The 27,163-nt window shown below is 51.2% G+C and overlaps 1 protein-coding gene across 1 annotated transcript in view; it reads right to left on the bottom strand.

The window, feature by feature from the left end:
• LOC132390686 (dynein heavy chain domain-containing protein 1-like) overlaps window positions 1–26,747 on the bottom strand; it is a 199,595-nt gene extending 172,848 nt beyond the window's left edge. The window contains exons 1-3 of the mRNA XM_059963243.1: window positions 26,704–26,747; window positions 7,963–8,084; window positions 3,876–4,608 (exon numbers count right to left, since the gene is read on the bottom strand). Coding sequence (XP_059819226.1) covers window positions 3,876–4,608; window positions 7,963–8,023 — 794 coding nt within the window. The 5' untranslated portion in view covers window positions 8,024–8,084; window positions 26,704–26,747. The remainder of the gene's footprint in view (window positions 1–3,875; window positions 4,609–7,962; window positions 8,085–26,703) is intronic.
• Window positions 26,748–27,163: the final 416 nt, after the last annotated feature.

The raw sequence follows: 27,163 nt of genomic DNA, 5'->3' as shown, positions 1-27,163 counted from the left end.
AGTGACAGTCAGACAGTCCCGGAGAAAGGCTCACTCACACTGACAGTCAGACAGTCCCGGAGCAAGGCTCACTCACAGTGACAGTCAGACAGTTCCAGAGCAAGGCTCACTCACACTGACAGTCAGACAGTCCTGGAGCAAGGCTCACTCACACTGACAGTCAGACAGTCCCAGAGCAAGGCTCACTCACGCTGACAGTCAGACAGTCCCGGAGCAAGGCTCACTCACACTGACAGTCAGACAGTCCCAGAGCAAGGCTCACTCACAGTGACAGTCAGACAGTCCCGGAGCAAGGCTCACTCACAGTGACAGTCAGACAGTCCCAGAGCAAGGTTCACTCACACTGACAGTCAGACAGTCCCAGAGCAAGGTTCACTCACAGTGACAGTCAGACAGTCCCAGAGCAAGGTTCACTCACACTGACAGTCAGACAGTCCCAGAGCAAGGCTCACTCACACTGACAGTCAGCCAGTCCCAGAGCAAGGTTCACTCACAGTGACAGTCAGACAGTCCCGGAGCAAGGTTCACTCACACTGACAGTCAGACAGTCCCAGAGCAAGGTTCACTCACAGTGACAGTCAGACAGTCCCGGAGCAAGGTTCACTCACACTGACAGTCAGACAGTCCCGGAGCAAGGCTCATTCACACTGACAGTCAGACAGTCCCAGAGCAAGGCTCACTCACGCTGACAGTCAGACAGTCCCAGAGAAAGGCTCACTCACAGTGACAGTCAGACAGTCCCGGAGCAAGGTTCACTCACACTGACAGTCAGACAGTCCCAGAGCAAGGCTCACTCACAGTGACAGTCAGACAGTCCCGGAGCAAGGTTCACTCACAGTGACAGTCAGACAGTCCCAGAGCAAGGTTCACTCACACTGACAGTCAGACAGTCCCAGAGCAAGGTTCACTCACACTGACAGTCAGACAGTTCCAGAGCAAGGTTCACTCACACTGACAGTCAGACAGTTCCAGAGCAAGGCTCACTCACACTGACAGTCAGACAGTTCCAGAGCAAGGCTCACTCACACTGACAGTCAGACAGTCCCGGAGCAAGGCTCACTCACACTGACAGTCAGACAGTCCCGGAGCAAGGCTCACTCACGCTGACAGTCAGACAGTCCCGGAGCAAGGCTCACTCACACTGACAGTCAGACAGTCCCGGAGCAAGGTTCACTCACACTGACAGTCAGACAGTTCCAGAGCAAGGTTCACTCACACTGACAGTCAGACAGTCCCGGAGCAAGGCTCACTCACACTGACAGTCAGACAGTCCCGGAACAAGGTTCACTCACGCTGACAGTCAGACAGTCCCGGAGCAAGGCTCACTCACGCTGACAGTCAGACAGTCCCGGAGCAAGGCTCACTCACACTGACAGTCAGACAGTCCCGGAGCAAGGTTCACTCACACTGACAGTCAGACAGTCCCGGAGCAAGGTTCACTCACACTGACAGTCAGACAGTCCCGGAGCAAGGCTCACTCACAGTGACAGTCAGACAGTCCCGGAGCAAGGTTCACTCACACTGACAGTCAGACAGTCCCGGAGCAAGACTCACTCACAGTGACAGTCAGACAGTCCCGGAGCAAGACTCACTCACAGTGACAGTCAGACAGTTCCAGAGCAAGGCTCACTCACACTGACAGTCAGACAGTCCCGGAGCAAGGCTCACTCACACTGACAGTCAGACAGTCCCAGAACAAGGCTCACTCACAGTGACAGTCAGACAGTCCCGGAGAAAGGCTCACTCACAGTGACAGTCAGACAGTCCCAGAGCAAGGCTCACTCACAGTGACAGTCAGACAGTCCCGGAGCAAGGCTCACTCACAGTGACAGTCAGACAGTCCCAGAGCAAGGCTCACTCACAGTGACAGTCAGACAGTCCCGGAGCAAGGCTCACTCACACTGACAGTCAGACAGTCCCAGAGCAAGGTTCACTCACACTGACAGTCAGACAGTCCCAGAGCAAGGTTCACTCACAGTGACAGTCAGACAGTCCCAGAGCAAGGTTCACTCACACTGACAGTCAGACAGTCCCAGAGCAAGGCTCACTCACACTGACAGTCAGCCAGTCCCAGAGCAAGGTTCACTCACAGTGACAGTCAGACAGTCCCGGAGCAAGGCTCACTCACACTGACAGTCAGACAGTCCCAGAGCAAGGTTCACTCACAGTGACAGTCAGACAGTCCCGGAGCAAGGTTCACTCACACTGACAGTCAGACAGTCCCGGAGCAAGGCTCATTCACACTGACAGTCAGACAGTCCCAGAGCAAGGCTCACTCACGCTGACAGTCAGACAGTCCCAGAGAAAGGCTCACTCACAGTGACAGTCAGACAGTCCCGGAGCAAGGTTCACTCACACTGACAGTCAGACAGTCCCAGAGCAAGGCTCACTCACAGTGACAGTCAGACAGTCCCAGAGCAAGGTTCACTCACAGTGACAGTCAGACAGTCCCGGAGCAAGACTCACTCACAGTGACAGTCAGACAGTCCCAGAGCAAGGTTCACTCACACTGACAGTCAGACAGTTCCAGAGCAAGGTTCACTCACACTGACAGTCAGACAGTTCCAGAGCAAGGCTCACTCACACTGACAGTCAGACAGTTCCAGAGCAAGGCTCACTCACACTGACAGTCAGACAGTCCCGGAGCAAGGCTCACTCACACTGACAGTCAGACAGTCCCGGAGCAAGGCTCACTCACACTGACAGTCAGACAGTCCCGGAGCAAGGCTCACTCACGCTGACAGTCAGACAGTCCCGGAGCAAGGCTCACTCACACTGACAGTCAGACAGTCCCGGAGCAAGGTTCACTCACACTGACAGTCAGACAGTCCCAGAGCAAGGTTCACTCACACTGACAGTCAGACAGTCCCGGAGCAAGGCTCACTCACGCTGACAGTCAGACAGTCCCGGAGCAAGGTTCACTCACACTGACAGTCAGACAGTCCCGGAGCAAGGCTCACTCACACTGACAGTCAGACAGTCCCGGAGCAAAGCTCACTCACAGTGACAGTCAGACAGTCCCAGAGCAAGGTTCACTCACACTGACAGTCAGACAGTCCCGGAGCAAGGCTCATTCACACTGACAGTCAGACAGTCCCAGAGCAAGGCTCACTCACAGTGACAGTCAGACAGTCCCGGAGCAAGGCTCACTCACAGTGACAGTCAGACAGTTCCAGAGCAAGGCTCACTCACACTGACAGTCAGACAGTCCTGGAGCAAGGTTCACTCACAGTGACAGTCAGACAGTCCCAGAGCAAGGCTCACTCACACTGACAGTCAAACAGTCCCAGAGCAAGGCTCACTCACACTGACAGTCAGACAGTCCCGGAGCAAGGTTCACTCACACTGACAGTCAGACAGTCCCAGAGCAAGGTTCACTCACAGTGACAGTCAGACAGTCCCAGAGCAAGGTTCACTCACACTGACAGTCAGACAGTCCCGGAGCAAGGCTCACTCACAGTGACAGTCAGACAGTCCTGGAGCAAGGTTCACTCACAGTGACAGTCAGACAGTCCCAGAGCAAGGCTCACTCACACTGACAGTCAGACAGTCCTGGAGCAAGGTTCACTCACAGTGACAGTCAGACAGTCCCAGAGCAAGGTTCACTCACACTGACAGTCAGACAGTCCCAGAGCAAGGTTCACTCACACTGACAGTCAGACAGTCCCGGAGCAAGGCTCACTCACACTGACAGTCAGACAGTCCCGGAGCAAGACTCACTCACAGTGACAGTCAGACAGTCCCAGAGCAAGGTTCACTCACAGTGACAGTCAGACAGTCCCGGAGCAAGGCTCACTCACACTGACAGTCAGACAGTCCCGGAGCAAGACTCACTCACACTGACAGTCACACATCCAGCACAGGAAGGGCCTCACCGTTGTGTGTCCTCACAGACGGAGATGGGTCGGCTTTCTTGGTGAGAGGAGAGTGTCCCGAGATTGACTGCAAAGGCCTTGGATATGAGTCCGAACCGGGATCCCCAGGTCCCTCCGGGCTGTGCAGTGTTGGCTCCCAGTGTGGCCACTGACTGTTGCAGCTCTGCCAGGCTGCACGGCTGGTTCCCCAGGAATTCCCGTGCAGACTGAGGCCGCCCTCGCTCCAGCACAAATGGGTGGTGGTCTGCGGAGTGCGGGAGGTGAGGCCTGGACCTCGGCTGAAGCCTGAACTCTAGGCCTTGGCCTGTACCAGGAAGTGGGGGAAGGCGGACAGGACGCACTGGTTTTCTGCCCGCCTCATACAGGGGTGACGTGTGGCTGGGGAAAGCAGCAGCCATTGCTCCCAGGATGTCGATGTGTGCCAGCCTTGTCCTGTGTAGTCGGTAGTGGTAGTCAACGACTTGCAGTAGGCGCAGCAGCTGCGGTCCTGCCCTCAGGTGTTGGCAGTAGGGGGCAGACAGCAGCAATACATGGTAGAGGTACATCCAGCAGCCACTCTCAGCACTCTGCACCGTGCGGCTGAACACCTCCATCAGTTCATCCAGCAGCAGATGGAGGTCCGAACTGTCTGGCAACCCGGTCTCCCGCAGCCGCTCTGCCAGTCTGTGGCGGATACCCAGTGCCCAGCTGGAGGCCTGTTCTGCTGCCTGCCGCTCCTCCGGAGACCTGTTGGCTGCAAGCAGAGCACGTCAACAGCCGGAAGCTAAAGGCTAAGCTGCAAGTTGAGTTGATGGTACAGGTATGATAAACGGAGAGGGTCTTTTCCCAAGGGTTGAAATATCTAATACTAGACAGCATGTATTTAAGGTGAGAGGGGGTAATTTCAAACAAGATGTGAGGGTAAGATCTGCCCCCCTCCACACAGAGAGTAATGGGTGCCTGGAATATGCTTCTCGGGGTGGTGTTAGAGGCAGAACCATTAGAGACTTTAAGGAGGCTTTCAGATGGGCACACTAATGTGAGGAAAATGGAAGGATAAGCACACTTTGTGGGCAGAAGAAATTAGTTTAGACGGCCACTTAATTATTAATGTAATTGGTTTAGCACCACATTGTGGGCTGAAGGGCCTTTTCGTGTGCTGTACTGTTCTGTGTTCTATGACGCAGTTAGCCGATCGTCCCTCCGGGTAGTGGGTAACCACCAGAGGTGGAGACGCTCGGCCTGCCAGGTAGTGGAGAGGAGGTGGAGGAGTTCGGCCTGCCGGGTAGTGGAGAGGAGGTGGAGGAGTTCGGCCTGCGGGGTAGCTGAGAGGAGGTGGAGACGCTCGGCCTGCCAGGTAGTGGAGAGGAGGTGGAGGAGTTCGGCCTGCCAGGTAGTGGAGAGGAGGTGGAGGAGTTCGGCCTGCCGGGTAGTGGAGAGGAGGTGGAGGAGTTCGGCCTGCCGGGTAGCTGAGAGGAGGTGGAGACACTTGGCCTGCCGGGTAGCGGAGAGGAGGTGGAGGAGTTCGGCCTGCCGGGTAGTGGAGAGGAGGTGGAGGAGTTCGGCCTGCCGGGTAGCGGAGAGGAGGTGGAGGAGTTCGGCCTGCCGGGTAGCGGAGAGGAGGTGGAGGAGTTCGGCCTGCCGGGTAGCTGAGAGGAGGTGCAGGAGTTCGGCCTGCCGGGTAGTGGAGAGGAGGTGGAGGAGTTCGGCCTGCCGGGTAGTGGAGAGGAGGTGGAGGAGTTCGGCCTGCCGGGTAGCAGAGAGGAGGTGGAGGAGTTCGGCCTGCCGGGTAGCGGAGAGGAGGTGGAGGAGTTCGGCCTGCCGGGTAGTGGAGAGGAGGTGGAGGAGTTCGGCCTGCCGGGTAGCTGAGAGGAGGTGGAGACGCTTGGCTTGCCGGGTAGTGGAGAGGAGGTGGAGGTGTTCGGCCTGCCGGGTAGCGGAGAGGAGGTGGAGGAGTTCGGCCTGCCGGGTAGCGGAGAGGAGGTGGAGGAGTTCGGCCTGCCGGGTAGCGGAGAGGAGGTGGAGACGCACAGCCTGCCAGGTAGTGGAGAGGAGGTGGAGGAGTTCGGCCTGCCGGGTAGCGGAGAGGAGGTGGAGACGCACAGCCTGCCGGGTAGTGGAGAGGAGGTGGAGGTGTTCGGCCTGCCGGGTAGCGGAGAGGAGGTGGAGACGCACAGCCTGCCGGGTAGTGGAGAGGAGGTGGAGGTGTTCGGCCTGCCAGGTAGCGGAGAGGAGGTGGAGACGCTCGGCCTGCCGGGTAGCGAGGTGGAGACGCTCGGCCTGCCGGGTAGCGGAGAGGAGGTGGAGGTGTTCGGCCTGCCGGGTAGCGGAGAGGAGTTGGAGACGCTTGGCCTGCCGGGTAGCTGAGAGGAGGTGGAGGCATTTGTCATCTCAGGTATTGGAGAGGAGATGATGTTTGACATTCCAGTAATGAAAACTGACAGATGAAAGAAAGCATCTGGGCTTAACGATCAGCAATTAGAACAGTTTTAGGGTGGCTGAAATGTGTCACAATAATAACCTTGCACTCATCGTTAGTAAGAACAAGGAAGTGATTGTGGACTTCAGGAAGGGGAAGTCAGGGGAATGCACAAGTCCTCATTGAGGGATCAGAGGTGGAAAGGGTGAGCAGTTTCAGGTTTCTAGATGTCAACATGCTGGTCTATCCTGGGCCCCATATTGATGCAGTTTCAAAGAGTGCACACTGATGCACCATCAATAACTCACTCTGAGACGTAAAGGCGAGATATCGGCTTTTATTGACTGGAAGAAGGAACAAGCAGTGAGTGACCACCATACTACATCCTGGAGACTGAGAGGCCGGGCTCAGGCCTTGATCGCCTTTATACAGGGGTCTGTGGGAGGAGCCACAGGAGCAGTCAGCAGGGGGCGTGTCCAGACAGGTATATGTAGTTCACCACACACACTCCTATATTTCATGAGGAGTTTGAGGAGGTTTGTCATGTCAACAAAGACTCTCGCAAATTTCTACAGATGTACTGTGGAGAGCATTCCAACTGGTTGCATCACCGTCTGGTATAGAGGAGCCACTGCACTGGAAAAAAGCTGCAAAAGGTTGCAATCTCAGACAGCTCCATCATGGACACTATCTTCCCCAGCACTGAGGATACTGAGGTGATCTTGTAGAGCTGTGGCTCCAGGACACTATCAATGTGCCATTGGTCTACAGGCCATGGCTCTCAGGGTTTTGGACGATATTATTATTTTGTTTCTTCTCGTTTTTTTCTAACTGCATTTTTCTGCTCACATAATTATATTGCATTATTTAATAGAGATACAGCGTGGAACCAGCCCTTCAAGCTGCACTACCCAGCAACCCTTCACTTAATTCTAGGACAATTGAAAATGGCTAAGTAGCCCACCAAGTGGTATGTCTTTGGTCTGAGAGAGGAAAACAGAGCACCCAGAGGAAACCCTCATGATTATGGGGAAAATGTACACACTCCTTACAGACTGCAGCAAAGTTGAACCCAGGTCATTGCTACAATAACGCGTTAGGGTAAGCGCTATGCTACCATGCCGCCCTTACCCTGATGCAGTTACAATACTGCCCATCCATAGAAATTTGTGAGAACAGCCTGCACAGATCCATTTGCAAGACAGTTTATTTGTCATAAGAAAGTTATGCTAAATGAGCTGAGATCATTCCACAGAGTTGAAGAAGAGCTTCTTCTCCCAGAGAGTTGTGGAAGTGTGGAATGCACTGCCTCGGAAGACGGTGGAGGCCAATTCTCTGGATGCTTTCAAGAAGGGAATCAAGGGATATGGGGACAAGGCAGGGACTGGGTATTGATAGTGAATGATCAGCCATGATCTCAGAATGGCGATGCAGACTCGAGGGGCCGAATGGTCTACTTCTGCACCTATTGTCTATTGTCTATCAGGAATGCACACTGGAAGCAGATTCAGTTGGAACAAAGAATTGAAACTAGAGCGGTTTCAAGAGTTGTGGGGCTGTTGGAGCAATGGGAAACACTTTGAAAACTAGCCCACACACACTCGATGAGCAGAGCCACCTCCCTCGAGATTCCGTAACTCTGTCACCTCCCCTCATTGCCCAATCAAATCCACAGTGAGTAATAGGTACCAGCAGTCTGCTGTCCAGAGTGATCAGTGACACAGATGGAAGGAATCATTTTCTGAGCCATGGAGCACACTCGTGACTAGGAGACTACTCGATTCACCAGGAAGTATTTCAGGGTTCGTAACCTGAAACAGAAGAGCACACCATTAACTACTGCATTCACTCAACCAACCCGCGACCCCAGCTGCATCCACAACCCAACTCCAACCTCATCTCAAACCAACCCCAAACCCAACCACAACCCTACTCCACCCAGTCACACCCACAACCCAACTCCATCTCCAACTCCAATCCCACCCAACCTCATCTCAACCCAACCCCAAACACAACCACAACCCAACCCCATCTGCAACTGAACTCCAACCTCATCTCAAACCAACCCCAAACCCAACCACAACCCTACTCCACCCAGTCACACCCACAACCCAACTCCATCTCCAACTCCAATCCCACCCAACCTCATCTCAAACCAACCCCAAACTCAACCACAACCCTACTCCACCCAGTCACACCCACAACCCAACTCCATCTCCAACCCCACCCAATCTCATCTCAATCCAACCCCAAACCCAACCACAACCCTACTCCACCCAACCCAACTCCATCTCCAACTCCAACCCCAACCCCACCCAATCTCATCTCCAACTCCAACCCCACCCAATCTCATCTCAAACCAACCCAAACCCAACCACAACACTACTCCACCCAGTCACAACCCAACTCCAACCTCATTTCAAACCAACCCCAAACCCAACCACAATCCAACTCCATCCAACCCCATCCACAACTCTAACTGCAACCACATCCACAACCAAACGGCACAAACCAACCCTTCCCCAACCCCTACCAGAACATAAGCACACTAACTCCTCAGCTGTGCAGAAGGCAGGAGAATGGGGTTGAGAATAATAAATCAGCCAATCAGTGGAACAGACTTGACAGACCAAATAGCCCAATTCTTCACCTATGGAACATAAAACACTACAGCATAGTACAGGCTTTTTTAACTTACCGCAAGATCAATCTAATACTTCCCTGCCACATAGTCCTCCATTTTTCTTTCATTCATATGACTGGCTAAGAAATCCTTATATGTCAATGTATTTACCCATGGCAGGGCACTCCAAACCTGAAAACCACTTTCTGGGTAAAAACACCTACCTTTGATGTCCCCCTCACACTTTCTTCCATTCCCCACCTGGTATTAGCCAGTTCCACCCTGGGAAAAAGTCTCCAGCTCTCCTCTTGACCTATGCCTCATCATCTTGTACACCTGCGATGAGAGACCTGGGCGAGGATGGTTAGGGCCTAAGTGCTGGAGTATCTGAGACTAGAATCAAGACTGAGACTGAATCAAGGACAGGGTTCGAAACTAGACGCTGGATGAGAATCCAAAGTAGAGCTGATGATTGAACACTGAACCTCTGTTCAGGTACTCCTTAAATATTGTTGGCTAAAAAGAGTTATGGTCTACAAAAATCAATTAATTTGATTGAATCAAAGACAGTGGAAGCAGACAGACCAATTGGCTTTGTTCTTGTTAAGTACTTCAAGGAGTTGGAGGCTGCCATTTTCTGAAGCTGCTTTGCATCCTTCATTTTGCGAACTGGAGTTGCTTGGCTTTCAGTGTTTTCAAGTAAAGACAATGATGCTTCAGTTAATCTGCTGAACTATGGATAATTTCCAAATAAGGAATTATTTGGTTAGATGTAACATGCAAGCTTGTGACTGTTGGGGTTCTCTGTCTACCCTAAGTGATTCAAACTAGTTACTGTTTTGGTAACTGAAAACAAAGAGCCATAAATTACCAGTTGCTACTCATGGAAGAAGGAGCAATAATGGATACTGACTTGGATCAGAGCCAGTAAGAAGGTGTTACAGGTCAGTCAGATGACACTGAAATGCAACATTTGAATTATTAAGGAATGAATGCAAAAGCTGATGCTTCGGTTGCCCTGGCAGCGATGACTCTCAGAGACCTACCATTGTATTTGTGGAGTGCCCCACAGATGCGTGAAGATGTGGAACAGGGCCACGAGAAATACATGGTCCTTTTTTAGTGTTATCACCTTTTCTATTCTTTGATTGCTCATGGAAAATTTAGGTGTGCACACAGTTATTGGATTCTGTATGTTCACATGTTCTTCCATTGAAACAATAAAGGTATTTGCTGGCAATTGCAGATTTTCTCTGTGCCTCCTTGATCATTATTACTGAGGAGTAGATCCTTTTAACAATACTAAAATCCTGACTTCCGATTAGTGGGGTACGCCATGTCTTTAAAGGCTAGATATAGTCTTTAAAACCTAGACACCAACTATCCAGAGCGTCTAACCCCAGAAGCTGGCAGGATCGGGTGCGTGTCATAACAGGACCCCCTTCCCTATGGCAGACTCCTGATGTCCCAGCTGCTTGGAGAGATGACGATAGCACTCATGGATGAGAGCCGGATCCAAGATGCTCCTTTCAGTAAGCCAGCACTGTTCCTTGGGTAAAATCCTTCCCAATCCTTGAAGAACTGCTGAACAACCAGAACAATTGGTGAATTCTCTTTATACAGTGAAATGTCCCAGTGCACAGACAGAATTCTCTTTACAGCGAAGACCATCTCCCCCATTGACAGACCTGGGAGGTGGCAGGGATGATGGGGGTGGGGTTAGAGGAATGGTGCTTGCATGTTTTAATTTGGGAATGTGGAAAGTGGAACTGATCTTGAGGGTCTTGGGGAGCTACATGGTATAAGCTACTGGGTTTACCTTCTTGAGAACCTTATTGGGACCATTCAATTTGAGGCCAACTTCCTAGACTCCACGTTGAGAGGCAAATCCTGAGTAGACAGCCAGCCCTTTTGCCCAGGCTGCAAAACTCATCGCCTTGCAGTTAATCTTCATTTCAGTCTTCCAGGTGGAATTACAGGCTGGACTGCCTGGAACCATCAATTTGCAGGTCTTGTTGCTTAGGGACTTAGATTAAAAATGTGTTTTCATACGTGTCGATATTCTTTTTCTTTTCTTCATTATTTCGAATGTGAATGTAGGTTTTTGCACCTTGGCCCCTAAGGAACACTATCTCATTCGGCTGTCTCCATGCATGGTTTGAATGACAATTAAATTTGATTTGATTTAAAGGCCAATTAAATCTCTCTTTCCATAATCTGTCCTTCCATGCAGCATCAGACTAGATCTTCGAGAAAGCCCTCTTTGACCTCCTGAGATAGTCCCACTTAGGCTAACCGATAATCCAGGCAGATGGACCGATCACTCAGAGCCTCCAAGTCCTCCATCAGCTCTTCCAAAGCAAAGGTATTCACCTCAGAGTCCTTGGTCAAGGCCTCCTTGTTCCAGCCACACTCCTTGCCCAAGTCTGAAACTCAATAGACTAGTGTAGTTGGCTGCTGACCGGGTACCTTGACGCAGCTTCATCAGACAGTCCAAGGCTCTGTGAGCTCCGGCCAGATGATGGAACACACTCTTCATGGCGTTCATAAATTCTTCTGAATCAGAGCAGATCTCTGACCTCCATTCCCATTGCACGATGTCCTACTGTGCTCCCCTGTGCACTGGGACATCTCATTGTATAAACAGCACTCACACTGTGATCTGTGTTCCCTGTGCACTGGGACATCTCACCGTATAAACAGCACTCACACTGTGGTCTGTGTTCCCCTGTGCACTGCGACATCTCATTGTATAAACAGCACTCACACTGTGATCTGTGTTCCCTGTGCACTGGGACATCTCACCGTATAAACAGCACTCACACTGTGAGCTGTGTTCCCTGTGCACTGGGCCATCTCACTGTATAAACAGAACTCACACTATGATCTGTGTTCCCTGTGCACTGGGGCATCTCACTGTATAAACAGCACTCACACGGCGATCTGTGTTTCCCTGTGCACTGGACATGTCACTGTATTAACAGCACTCACACTGTGGTCTGTATTCCCCTGTGCACTGGGACATCTCATTGTATAAACAGCATTCACACTGTGAGCTGTGTTCCCCTGTGCACTGGGACACCTCACTGTATAAGCAGCACTCACACTGTGATCTGTGTTCCCCTGTGCACTGGACATGTCACTGTATAAACAGAACTCACACTGAGAGCTGTGTTGCCCTGTGCACTGGACATGTCACTGTATAAACAGCGCTCACACTGCGATCTGTGTTCCCCTGTGCACTGGACATGTCACTGTATAAACAGCACTCACACTGTGAGCTGTGTTCCCCTGTGAACTGGGTCATCTCATTGTATAAACAGCACTCACACTGTGAGCTGTATTCCCCTGTGCACTGGGACATCTCATTGTATAAACAGCACTCACACTGTGATCTGTGTTCCCCTGTGCACTGGACATGTCACTGTATAAACAGAACTCACACTGAGAGCTGTGTTGCCCTGTGCACTGGACATGTCACTGTATAAACAGCACTCACACTGTGAGCTGTGTTTCCCGGTGCACTGGGACATCTCACTGTATAAACAGCACTCACACTGTGATCTGTGTTTCCCTGTGCACTGGGACACCTCACTGTATAAGCAGCACTCACACTGTGAGCTGTGTTCCCCTGTGCACTGGACATGTCACTGTATAAACAGAACTCACACTGAGAGCTGTGTTGCCCTGTGCACTGGACATGTCACTGTATAAACAGCGCTCACACAGCGATCTGTGTTCCCCTGTGCACTGGACATGTCACTGTATAAACAGCACTCACACTGTGAGCTGTGTTTCCCTGTGCACTGGGACATCTCACTGTATAAACAGCACTCACACTGTGAGCTGTGTTCCCCTGTGAACTGGGACATCTCATTGTCTAAACAGCACTCACACTGTGATCTGTGTTCCCCTGTGCACTGGGACACCTCATTGTATAAATAGCACCCACACTGTGATCTGTGTTCCCCTGTGCACTGGACATGTCACTGTATAAACAGCGCTCACACTGTGATCTGTGTTCCCTGTGCACTGGATCACCTCACTGTATAAACAGCACTCATACTGTGATATGTGTTCCCTGTGCACTGGGGCATCTCACTGTGTAAGCAGCACTCACACAGCGATCTGTGTTCCCCTGTGCACTGGACATGTCACTGTATAAACAGAACTCACACTGAGAGCTGTGTTGCCCTGTGCACTGGACATGTCACTGTTTAAATGGCACTCACATTGTGTATTTCCTCCTCCCTCGTACACTGGGACATCTCACTGTATAAACAGAACTCACACTGAGAGCTGTGTTCCCCTGTGCACTGGACATGTCACTGTATAAACGGCACTCACATTGTGTATTTCCCCCTCCCTCGTACACTGGGTAATTCCACTGTATAAGTAGCACTCACACTGCGATCGGTGTTCCCCTGTGCACTGGGACATCTCACTGTATAAACAGCACTCACACTGCGATCTGTGTTCCCCTGTGCACTGGGGCATCTCACTGTATAAACAGCACTCACACTGTGAGCTGTGTTCCCCTGTGCACTGGGGCATCTCACTGTATAAACAGCACACTCACAGCGATCTGTGTTCCCCTGTGCACTGGACATGTCACTGTATAAGTAGCACTCACACTGCGATCGGTGTTCCCCTGTGCACTGGGTCATCTCACTGTATAAACAGCACTCACACTGCGATCTGTGTTCCCCTGTGCACTGGGACATCTCACTGTATAAACAGCACTCACACAGCGATCTGTGTTCCCCTGTGCACTGGACATGTCACTGTATAAGTAGCACTCACACTGCGATCGGTGTTCCCCTGTGCACTGGGTCATCTCACTGTATAAACAGCACTCACACTGTGATCTGTGTTTCCCTGTGCACTGGGACACCTCACTGTATAAGCAGCACTCACACTGTGAGCTGTGTTCCCCTGTGCACTGGACATGTCACTGTATAAACAGAACTCACACTGAGAGCTGTGTTGCCCTGTGCACTGGACATGTCACTGTATAAACAGCGCTCACACAGCGATCTGTGTTCCCCTGTGCACTGGACATGTCACTGTATAAACAGCACTCACACTGTGAGCTGTGTTCCCCTGTGCACTGGGGCATCTCACTGTATAAACAGCACTCACACTGTGAGCTGTGTTCCCCTGTGCACTGGGGCATCTCACTGTATAAACAGCACTCACACAGCGATCTGTGTTCCCCTGTGCACTGGACATGTCACTGTATAAGTAGCACTCACACTGCGATCGGTGTTCCCCTGTGCACTGGGTCATCTCACTGTATAAACAGCACTCACACTGCGATCTGTGTTCCCCTGTGCACTGGGACATCTCACTGTATAAACAGCACTCACACTGTGAGCTGTGTTTCCCTGTGCACTGGGACACCTCACTGTATAAGCAGCACTCACATGGTGATCTGTGTTCCCCTGTGCACTGGACATGTCACTGTATAAACAGCACTCACACTATGAGCTGTGTTCCCCTGTGCACTGGACATGTCACTGTATAAACAGCACTCACACTGTGAGCTGTGTTCCCCTGTGCACTGGGACATCTCATTGTATAAACAGCACTCACACTGAGAGCTGTGTTGCCCTGTGCACTGGACATGTCACTGTATAAACAGCACTCACACTGTGATCTGTGTTCCCCTGTGCACTGGACATGTCACTGTATAAACAGCACTCACACTGTGAGCTGTGTTCCCCTGTGCACTGGGACATCTCATTGTATAAACAGCACTCACACTGAGAGCTGTGTTGCCCTGTGCACTGGACATGTCACTGTATAAACAGCACTCACACTGTGATCTGTGTTCCCCTGTGCACTGGACATGTCACTGTTTAAACAGAACTCACACTGTGATCTGTGTTCCCCTGTGCACTGGACATGTCACTGTTTAAACGACACTCACATTGTGTATTTCCTCCTCCCTCGTACACTGGGTAATTTCACTGTATAAGTAGCACTCACACTGTGATCTGTGCTCCCCTGTAGCACTAGAATATTTCACTGTATAAATAGCACTCACACTGTGATCTGTGCAAGCTGTGCACTGGAATATTTCAAAGTTCAAAAGTTCAAAGTAGATTCATCAAAGTACATATATGTCACCATACACAACCCATTGCACATAGACCTCACTGCATAGAGTTGTTATACACCGAGCCCACTGGATACTGACCTTACTCTACATCGATCTCACTGAACACAGGTCACCCTGTACACAGACTGCAATTTACACAGACCCCACTATACACAGACTGCACTGCACACTGATACTGTCGTACACAAACCCTTCTGTAAATAGACCTGTTCTGCACAGACCCTGCTGAACACAGATCCCACTGTATACAGACCTGTTGTACACAGACCCCAGTGTACACAGATCCCACTGAACACAGACCTGATTGTACACATACCCCACTATGCAGAGACTCCACTGTACACAGAACATATTGTACATACAGTGCTTACAAAAAGTATTCACCCCCCCCCGGAAATTTTCATGTTTTATTTTTTTACAACATTGAATCGCAGTGGATTTAATATGGCTTTTTTGACACTGATCAACAGAAAAAGACTCTTTCGTGTCAAAGTGAAATCAGATCTTTACAAAATGATCTAAATTAATTACAAATATAAAACCCAAAATAATTGATTGCATAAGTATTCACCCCCTTCAAGTCAGTATTTAGTAGATGTACTTTTGGCAGCAGTTACAGCCTTGAGTGCGTGTGGATAGGTCTCTATCAGCTTTGCACATCTGAACACTGCAATTTTTCCCCATTCTTCACAAAACAGCTCAAACTCTGTTAGATTGCAATGGGATTGTGAGTGAACAGCCCTTTTCAAGTCCAGCCATAAATTCTTGATTGGACGATGTCTGGACTCTGACTGGGCCACTCCAGGACATTAACTTTGTTATTTTTAAGCCACTCCTGTGCAGTTTTGGCTTTATGTTTGGGAGCATTGTCTTTCTGGAAAACAAATCTCCCAAGTCACAGTTCTTTTGCAGTCTGCATCAGGTTTTCCTCCAGGATTTCCCTGTATTTTGCTGTACTAATTTTACCCTCTACCTTCACAAGCCTTCCAGGGCCTGCTGCAGCGAAGCATCCCCACATCATGATACAGCCACCACCTTCACAGTAAGGATGGTGTGTTTTTGATGATGTGCGGTGTTCGGCTTACAACAAACTAGCGTTTAGTCTGATGGCCAAAAAGCTCAATTTTGGTTTCATTAGACCGTAGAACCTTCTTCCAGCTGACTTCAAAGTCTCCCACATATCTTCTGGCAAACTCTAGCCAAGATTTCATCTGTTTTTTCAACAGTGGCTTTCTCTTTGCTACTCTTCCATAAAGCTGTGACTGGTGAAGCACCCAGAGAACAGTTGTTGTATGCACAGTCTCTCCCATCTCAGTCATTGAAGCTTATAGCCACTCCAGAGTTGTCATGGGTCTCTTGGTGGCCTCTCTCACTAGTCCCCTTCTTGCACAGTCACTCACTTTTTGAGGAAAGCCTGCTCTAGGCAGATTTACAGCTGTGCCATATTCTTTCAATTTCTTGATGATTGACAATGACCCCACTGTACACAGATCCAGCTGTACACAAACCCACTGTACACAGACCACATTCTACACAGACCCCACTGTACATAGACCCAGCTGTACACAAACCCACTGCTCATAGACCACATTCTACACAGACCCCACTGTACATAGACCACATTCTACACAGACCCCACTGTACATAGAGTACATTCTACACAGACCCCACTGTACATAGAGTACATTCTACACAGACCCCACTGTACATAGAGTACATTCTACACAGACCCCACTGTACACAGATCCAGCTGTACACAAACCCACTGTACACAGACCACATTCTACACAGACCCCACTGTACATAGACCCAGCTGTACACAAACCCACTGCTCATAGACCACATTCTACACAGACCCCACTGTACATAGACCACATTCTACACAGACCCCACTGTACATAGAGTACATTCTACACAGACCCCACTGTACACAAACCCACTGTACACAGACCACATTCTACACAGACCCCACTGTACATAGACCACATTCTACACAGACCCCACTGTACATAGAGTACATTCTACACAGACCCCACTGTACACAGATTCAGCTGTACACAAACCCACTGTTCAAAGACCACATTCTACACAGACCCCACTGTACATAGACCCAGCTGTACACAAACCCACTGCTCATAGACCACATTCTACACAGACCCCACTGTACATAGACCACATTCTACACAGACCCCACTGTACATAGAGTACATTCTACACAGACCCCACTGTACACAAACCCACTGTACACAGACCACATTCTACACAGACCCCACTGTACATAGACCACATTCTACACAGACCCCACTGTACATAATTCTACACAGACCCCACTGTACATATACATTCTACACAGACCCCACTGTACACAGATTCAGCTGTACACAAACCCACTGCTCATAGACCACATTCTACACAGACCCCACTGTACATAGACTACATTCTACACAGACCCCGCTGTACATAGTACATTCTACACAGACCCCACTGTACACAGATTCAGCTGTACACAAACCCACTGCTCATAGACCACATTCTACACAGACCCCACTGTACATAGACCACATTCTACACAGACCCCACTGTACATAGACCACATTCTACACAGACCCCGCTGTACATAGAGTACATTCTACACAGACCCCACTGTACACAGATTCAGCTGTACACAAACCCACTGCTCATAGACCACATTCTACACAGACCCCACTGTACATAGACCACATTCTACAAAGACCCCACTGTACACAGAATACATTCTACACAGATCCAGCTGTACACAAACTCACTGTTCATTGAGTATATTCCACGCAGAACCCACTGTACACAGATCCAGCTGTACACAAACCCACTGTACATAGACCACATTCTACACAGACCCCACTGTACATAGACCACATTCTACACAGACCCCACTGTACACAGTACATTCCACACAGACCCCACTGTACACAGTACATTCTACACAGACCCCACTGTACATAGACCACATTCTACACAGACCCCACTGTACATAGCGTACATTCTACACAGACCCCACTGTACACATTCAGCTGTACACAAACCCACTGTTCAAATACCACATTCTACAAAGACCCCACTGTACATAGACCCAGCTGTACACAAACCCACTGCTCATAGACCACATTCTACATAGACCCCACTGTACATAGACCACATTCTACACAGACCCTACTGTACATAGAGTACATTCTACACATACCCCACTGTACACATTCTACACAGATCCAGCTGTACACAAACTCACTGTTCCGTGAGTATATTCCACGCAGACACCACTGTACACAGATCCAGCTGTACACAAACCCACTGTACATAGACCACATTCTACACAGACCCCACTGTACATAGACCACATTCTACACAGACCCCACTGTACAGAGTACATTCTACACAGACCCCACTGTACATAGACGACAGTCTACACAGACCCCACTGTACATACAGTACATTCTACACAGACCCCACTGTACATAGACCACATTCTACACAGACCCCACTGTACATAGAGTACATTCTACACAGACCCCACTGTACACAGAGTACATTCTACACAGATCCAGCTGTACACAAACTCACTGTTCATTGAGTATATTCCACGCAGACCCCACTGTGCACAGATCCAGCTGTACACAAACCCACTGTACATAGACCACATTCTACACAGACCCCACTGTACATAGACCACATTCTACACAGACCCCACTGTACAGATCCAACTGTACACAAACCCACTGTTCATAGACCACATTCTACACAGACCCCACTGTACATAGACCACATTCTACACAGACCCCACTGTACACAGATCCAACTGTACACAAACCCACTGTTCATAGACCACATTCTACACAGACCCCACTGTTCATAGACCACATTCTACACAGACCCCACTGTACACAGATCCAACTGTACACAAACCCACTGTTCATAGACCACATTCTACACAGTCCCCACTGTACATAGACCACATTCTACACAGACAATAGAATAGTACAGCACAGTACAGGCCCTTTGGCCCACAATATTGTCCCAACCCTTAAACCCTGCCTCCCATATAACCCCCACCTTAAATTCCTCCATATACCTGTCTCGTAGTCTCTTAAATTTCACTAGTGTATCTGCCTCCAAAGAGTTTGTCCTTCCAAAGTGTACCACCTCATACTTCTCTGGGTTGAACTCCATCTGCCACTTCTCAGCCCACTTCTGCATCCTATCAATGTCTCTCTGCAATATTCGACAATCCTCAACACTATCCACACCACCACCAACTTTTGTGTCATCTGCAAACTTGCCAACCCATCTTTCTACTCCCACATCCATAAATTAATAAAAATCACAAAAAGTAGATTTCCCAGAACAGATCTTTGTGGGACATCACTAGTCACAACCCTCCAATCTGAATGTACTCCCTCCACCATGACCCTCTGCCTTCTGCAGGCAAGCCAATTCTGAATCCACCTGGCCAAACTTCCCTGGATCCCATGCCTTCTGACATTCTGAATAAGCCTACCATGTGGAACCTCATCAAATGCCTTACTAAAATCCATGTAGGTCACATCCACTGCACTACCCTCATCTATATGCCTGGTCACCTCCTCAAAGAACTCTATCAGGCTTGTTAGGCATGATCTGCCCTTCACAAAGCTATGCTGACTGTCCCTGATCAGACCACGATTCTCTAAATGCCCATAGATGCTATCTCTAAGAATTTTTTCCAACAGCTTTCCCACCACAGACGTAAGGCTCACTGGTCTATAATTACATGGGCTATCCCTACTACCTTTTTTCAACAAGGGGACAACATTCGCCTCCCTCCTGTCCTCCGGTACTATTCCCGTGGACAATGAGGACATAAAGATCCTAGCCAGAGGCTCAGCAATCTCTTCCCTCGCCTCGTGGAGCAGCCTGGGGAATATTCCGTCAGGCCCTGGGGACTTATCCATCCTAATGTATTTTAACAACTCCAACACCTCCTCTCCCTTAATATCAACATGCTCCAGAACATCAACCTCACTCATATTGTCCTCACTGTCATCAAGTTCCCTCTCGGTGAATACCGAAGAGAAGTATTCATTGAGGACCTCGCTCACTTCCACAGCCTCCAGGCACATCTTCCCACTTTTATCTCTAATCGGTCCTATCTTCACTCCTGTCATCCTTTTGTTCTTCACATAATTGAAGAATGCCTTGGGGTTTTCCTTTACCCTACTCGCCAAGGCCTTCTCATGCCCCCTTCTTGCTCTCCTCAGCCCCTTCTTAAGCTCCTTTCTTGCTACCCTATATTCCTCAATAGACCCATCTGATCCTTGCTTCCTAAACTTCATGTATGCTGCCTTCTTCCACCTGACTAGATTTTCCACCTCACTTGTCACCCATGGTTCCTCCACCCTACCATTCTTTATCTTCCTCACCCAGACAATCCTGCAAGAATTCCTTAAACATCGACCACATGTTCATAGTACATTTCCCTGCAAAAGCATCATCCCAATTCACACCCGCAAATTCTAGCCTTGTAGCCTCATAATTTGCCCTTCCCCAATTAAAAATGTTCCTGTCCTCTCTGATTCTATCCTTTTCCATGATAATGCTAAAGGCCAGGGGATGGTGGTCACTCTCCCCCAGATGCTTAGCCACTGACAGATCTGTGAGCTGACCCAGTTCGTTACCTAATACTAGATCTAGTATGGCATTCCCCCTAGTCGGCCTGTCAACATACTGTGACAGGAATCTGTCCTGGACACACTTAACAAACTCTGCCCCATCTAAACCCTTGGAACTAATCAGGTGCCAATCAATGTTAGGGAAGTTAAAGTCACCCATGATAACAACCCTGTTATTTTTGCACCTTTCCAAAATCTGCCTCCCAATCTGCTCCTCAGTATCTCTGCTGCTACCAGGGGGCCTATAGAATACTCCCAATAGAGTAACTGCTCCCTTCCTGTTCCTGACTTCCACCCATACTGATTCAAAAGAGGATCCTGCTACATTACCCACCCTTTCTGCAGCTGTAATAGTATCCCTGACCAGTAATGCCACCCCTCCTCCCCTCCCCCCCATCCCTTTTAAAACACTGAAATCCATGAATATTGAGAATCCATTCCTGCCCTGGTGCCAGCCAAGTCTCTGTAATGGCCACTACATCATAATTCCATGTATGTATTCAAGCTCTCAGTTCATCACCTTTGTTCCTGATGCTTCTTGCATTGAAGTACACACACTTTAGCCCTTCTACCTTACTACCCTTATGCCCCTTATTCTGCTTCTCTTTCCTCAAAGCCTCTCTATATGTTAGATCTGGCATTACCCCATGCACTTCTTCCACTGCTCTATCGCTCCGGGTCCCATCCCCCTTGCAAATTGGTTTAAATCCTCCTGAACCATGCTAGCAAACCTACCTGCAAGGATATGCTCCCCCTCAAGTTCAGGTGCAACCCATCCAATCTGTACAGGTCCAACCTTCCCCAGAACAGATCCAAATGATCCAAAAATCTAAAACCCTGTGCCCTGCACCAACTCCTCAGCCATGCATTCAACTGCCATCTCCTCCAATTCTTACCATCACTATCACGTAGTACTGGCAGCAATCCTGAGAACACCACCCTTGAGGTCCTGTTCTTCAGCCTTCTGCCTAGTTCCCAAAACTCACACTTCAGGACCTCATCCCTCTTCCTGCCTATGTTGTTGGTACCAACATGTATCACGACTTCTGGTTGCTTTCCCTCTCATACCAGGATGTCATGCACCCGGTCAGAGACATCCCAGACCCTGGAACCCGGGAGGCAACAAACCATGTGGGTTTCCTTCTCACGTCCACAAAATCTCCTGTCTGCTCCCCTGACTATAGAGTCTCCAATGACGACAGCTCTCCTCTTCTCCATCCCATCCTTCTGCACCACAGGGTCAGACTCAGTGCCAGAGGCCCTGCCACCGTGACTCACACCTGGTCGGTCATCCCCACCAACAGTATCCAGGACGGTAAACGTATTATTCAGGGGAATGGCTACCGGGGTGCTCTGCACTACCTGTCTACTCTCCTTCGCTTTCCCCCCTCGGACTGTCACACAACGACCTGCTTCCGGCAGCCTAGGTGTGACTACCTCCCTGTAGCTCTCATCTATGACTGCCTCATTCTCCCTTATGAGTCGAAGGTCATCCAGCTGCTGCTCCAGATTCCTCACACGGTCTTCCAGATCGCCCAGCCGCAAGCACTTCTGGCAGATGTGACTCTACGGGAGAGCGGAGCTTCCCCAGGACTGCCACATCTCACAGGAGAGGCACATCACCATCTCAGCAGGCATTGTAAAGCCTAAATGGGAGCAAGCTCATCCTCCGCCTCTTCTTGTCAAAGCCTCAAATCTCCACTCCTTCACTGGCCGCTTTCCACAGGCCGCTCCACTTGAACTACCCCTCTATTTATTTGTTTGAGCTTTCCAAACTGCTTGGTTACCTGACCTCAATTGCCTAATCAGCTGTACACAACCCCTGCTCCATACAGAACCCGCTGTACACAGACCCCACTGTAAATAGATTCTAATGTACATAGATCCCATAATACACAGATCCCTCTGTACACAGAACCCAGTGCACAGAAGCCATTGTACACAGCCCTCGCTATAAACAGATCTCACTGTACACAGATCCCACTCTACACCAATTCCGTTGTACACAGACCCCACTGTACGCAGACACCATTGAACACAGACCCTATTGTACAGTACACACACACTGTACACATATCCCGCTGTACACACACCGCACTGTACACAGACCCCGCTGTACGCAGACATCATTGAACACAGACCCTATTGTACAGTACACACACCACACTGTACACAGACCCCGCTGTACACACACCGCACTGTACACAGACCCCGCTGTACGCAGACACCATTGAACACAGACCCTATTGTACAGTACACACACCACACTGTACACATATCCCACCGTACACACACCGCACTGTACACAGACCCCATTGAACACAGACCTTATTGTACAGTACACACACCACACTGTACACAGATCCCGCTGTACACACACCGCACTGTACACAGACCCCGCTGTACACACACCACACTGTACACAGACCCCACTGTACACACACCGCACTGTACACAGACCCTATTGTACAGTACACACACCACACTGTACACAGATCCTGCCGTACACACACCACACTGTACACAGACCCCGCTGTACACACACCGCACTGTACACAGACCCAGCTGTACACACACCACACTGTACACAGACCCCGCTGTACACACACCGCACTGTACACAGACCCCGCTGTACACACACCGCACTGTACACAGACCCCGCTGTACACACACCGCACTGTACACAGACCCCGCTGTACACAGACCCCGCTGTACACACACCGCACTGTACACAGACCCCGCTGTACACACACCTCGCTGTACATAGACCCCGCTGTACACAGACCGCACTGTACACACACCGCACTGTACACAGACCCCGCTGTACACACACCGCACTGTACACAGACCCCGCTGTACACAGACCCCGCTGTACACACACTGCACTGTACACAGACCCTGCTGTACACACACCGCACTGTACACAGACCCCGCTGTACACACACCGCACTGTACACAGACCCCGCTGTACACAGACCACACTGTACACAGACCCCGCTGTACACAGACCACACTGTACACACACCGCACTGTACACAGACCCCGCTGTACACAGACCCCGCTGTACACACACCACGCTGTACACACACCGCACTGTACACAGACCCCGCTGTACACACACCGCACTGTACACAGACCCCGCTGTACACACACCGCACTGTACACAGACCCCGCTGTACACACACCACACTGTACACAGACCCCGCTGTACACACACCGCACTGTACACAGACCCCGCTGTACACAGACCGCGCTGTACACACACCGCGCTGTACACACACACCGCGCTGTACACACACCGCACTGTACACAGACCCCGCTGTACACACACCGCACTGTACACAGACCCCGCTGTACACAGACCACACTGTACACACACTGCACTGTACACAGACCCCGCTGTACACACACCGCACTGTACACAGACCCCGCTGTACACACACCGCACTGTACACAGACCCCGCTATACACAGACCACACTGTACACAGACCCCGCTGTACACACACCGCACTGTACACAGACCCCGCTGTACACAGACCACACTGTACACACACCGCATTGTACACAGACCCCGCTGTACACACATCACACTGTACACACACCGCACTGTACACAGACCCCGCTGTACACACACTGCACTGTACACAGACCCCGCTGTACACACACCGCACTGTACACAGACCCCGCTGTACACACACCGCACTGTACACAGACCCCGCTATACACAGACCACACTGTACACAGACCCCGCTGTACACACACCGCACTGTACACAGACCCCGCTGTACACAGACCACACTGTACACACACCGCATTGTACACAGACCCCGCTGTACACACATCACACTGTACACACACCGCACTGTACACAGACCCCGCTGTACACACACCGCACTGTACACAGACCCCGCTGTACACACACCACACTGTACACACACCGCACTGTACACAGACCCCGCTGTACACAGACCCCGCTGTACACACACCCCGCTGTACACACACCGCACTGTACACAGACCCCGCTGTACACACACCACACTGTACACAGACCCCACTGTACACAGACCCCGCTGTACACACACCGCGCTGTACACACACCGCACTGTACACAGACCCCGCTGTACACACACCGCACTGTACACAGGCCCCGCTGTACACAGACCCCGCTGTACACACACCGCACTGTACACAGACCCCGCTGTACACAGACCCCGCTGTACACACACCGCACTGTACACAGACCCCGCTGTACACACACCACACTGTACACAGACCCCGCTGTACACAGACCCCACTGTACACAGACCCCGCTGTACACACACCGCACTGTACACAGACCCCGCTGTACACACACCGCAGTGTACACAGACCCCACTGTACACAGACCCCACTGTACACAGACCCCGCGTACACACACCGCACTGTACACAGACCCCACTGTACACAGACCCCACTGTACACACACCCCGCTGTACACACCGCACTGTACACAGACCCCGCTGTACACACACCGCACTGTATACAGACCCCGCTGTACACACACCGCACTGTACACAGACCCCGCTGTACACACACCGCAGTACACACACCCCGTACACACACCACACTGTACACAGACCCCGCTGTACACACCGCACTGTACACACACCGCACTGTACACAGACCCCGCTGTACACACACCGCACTGTACACAGACCCCGCTGTACACAGACCCCGCTGTACACACACCGCACTGTACACACACCGCACTGTACACAGACCCCGCTGTACACAGACCCCGCTGTACACACACCGCACTGTACACAGACCCCACTGTACACAGACCCCACTGTACACAGACCCCGCTGTACACACACTGCACTGTACACAGACCCCGCTGTACACACACCACACTGTACACAGACCCCGCTGTACACAGACCCCACTGTACACAGACCGCACTGTACACAGACCCCACTGTACACAGACCCCACTGTACACACACCGCACTGTACACAGACCCCACTGTACACAGACCCCGCTGTACACACACCACACTGTACACAGACCCCACTGTACACAGACCCCGCTGTACACACACCGCACTGTACACAGACCCCGCTGTACACACACCACACTGTACACAGACCGCACTGTACACAGACCCCACTGTACACACACCGCACTGTACACAGACCCCACTGTACACACACCGCACTGTACACAGACCCCGCTGTACACAGACCCCGCTGTACACACACCGCACTGTACACACACCGCACTGTACACAGACCCCGCTGTACACACACCGCACTGTACACAGACCCCACTGTACACAGACCCCACTGTACACAGACCCCGCTGTACACACACTGCACTGTACACAGACCCCGCTGTACACACACCACACTGTACACAGACCCCGCTGTACACAGACCCCACTGTACACAGACCGCACTGTACACAGACCCCACTGTACACACACCGCACTGTACACAGACCCCACTGTACACAGACCCCGCTGTACACACACCACACTGTACACAGACCCCACTGTACACAGACCCCGCTGTACACACACCGCACTGTACACAGACCCCGCTGTACACACACCACACTGTACACACACCGCACTGTACACAGACCCCACTGTACACAGACCCCGCTGTACACACACCGCACTGTACACAGACCCCGCTGTACACACACCGCGCTGTACACAGACCCCGCTGTACACAGACCCCGCTGTACACACACCGCACTGTACACACACCGCACTGTACACAGACCCCGCTGTACACACACCGCACTGTACACAGACCCCGCTGTACACAGACCCCGCTGTACACACACCGCAGTACACAGACCCCGCTGTACACACACCGCACTGTACACAGACCCCGCTGTACACAGACCGCACTGTATACAGACCCCACTGTACACAGACCCCGCTGTACACACACCACACTGTACACAGACCCCGCTGTACACAGACCCCGCTGTACACAGATGACACACTGACCATGGATCTTGCTGAGCTGTTTTCGCAATCAGACTCTCCGTCTGGTCACTTACCCGTTGTGACGGACGCGGATGGTCTCCAGGGCGCCCGCGCAGGCGCACTAAAACCGTCTCGACGCGCCTCGCGCCCGCGCAGGCGCACTAAAACCGTCTCGACGCACCTCGCGCCCGCGCAGGCGCACTAAAACCGTCTCGACGCGCCTCGCGCCCGCGCCCGCGCACTAAAACCGTCTCGACGCACCTCGCGCCCGCGCAGGCGCACTAAAACCGTCTCGACGCGCCTCGCGCCCGCGCAGGCGCACTAAAACCGTCTCGACGCGCCTCGCGCCCGCGCCCGCGCACTAAAACCGTCTCGACGCGCCTCGCGCCCGCGCCCGCGCACTAAAACCGTCTCGACGCGCCTCGCGCCCGCGCAGGCGCACTAAAACCGTCTCGACGCGCCTCGCGCCCGCGCAGGCGCA

Source organism: Hypanus sabinus, chromosome 3, assembly GCF_030144855.1.
Source record: "Hypanus sabinus isolate sHypSab1 chromosome 3, sHypSab1.hap1, whole genome shotgun sequence".
Taxonomy (NCBI): Eukaryota; Metazoa; Chordata; class Chondrichthyes; order Myliobatiformes; family Dasyatidae; genus Hypanus; species Hypanus sabinus.
The sequence above is the reverse complement of the archived record's forward strand: the minus strand, read 5'-3'. Positions and strand labels throughout refer to the sequence as shown.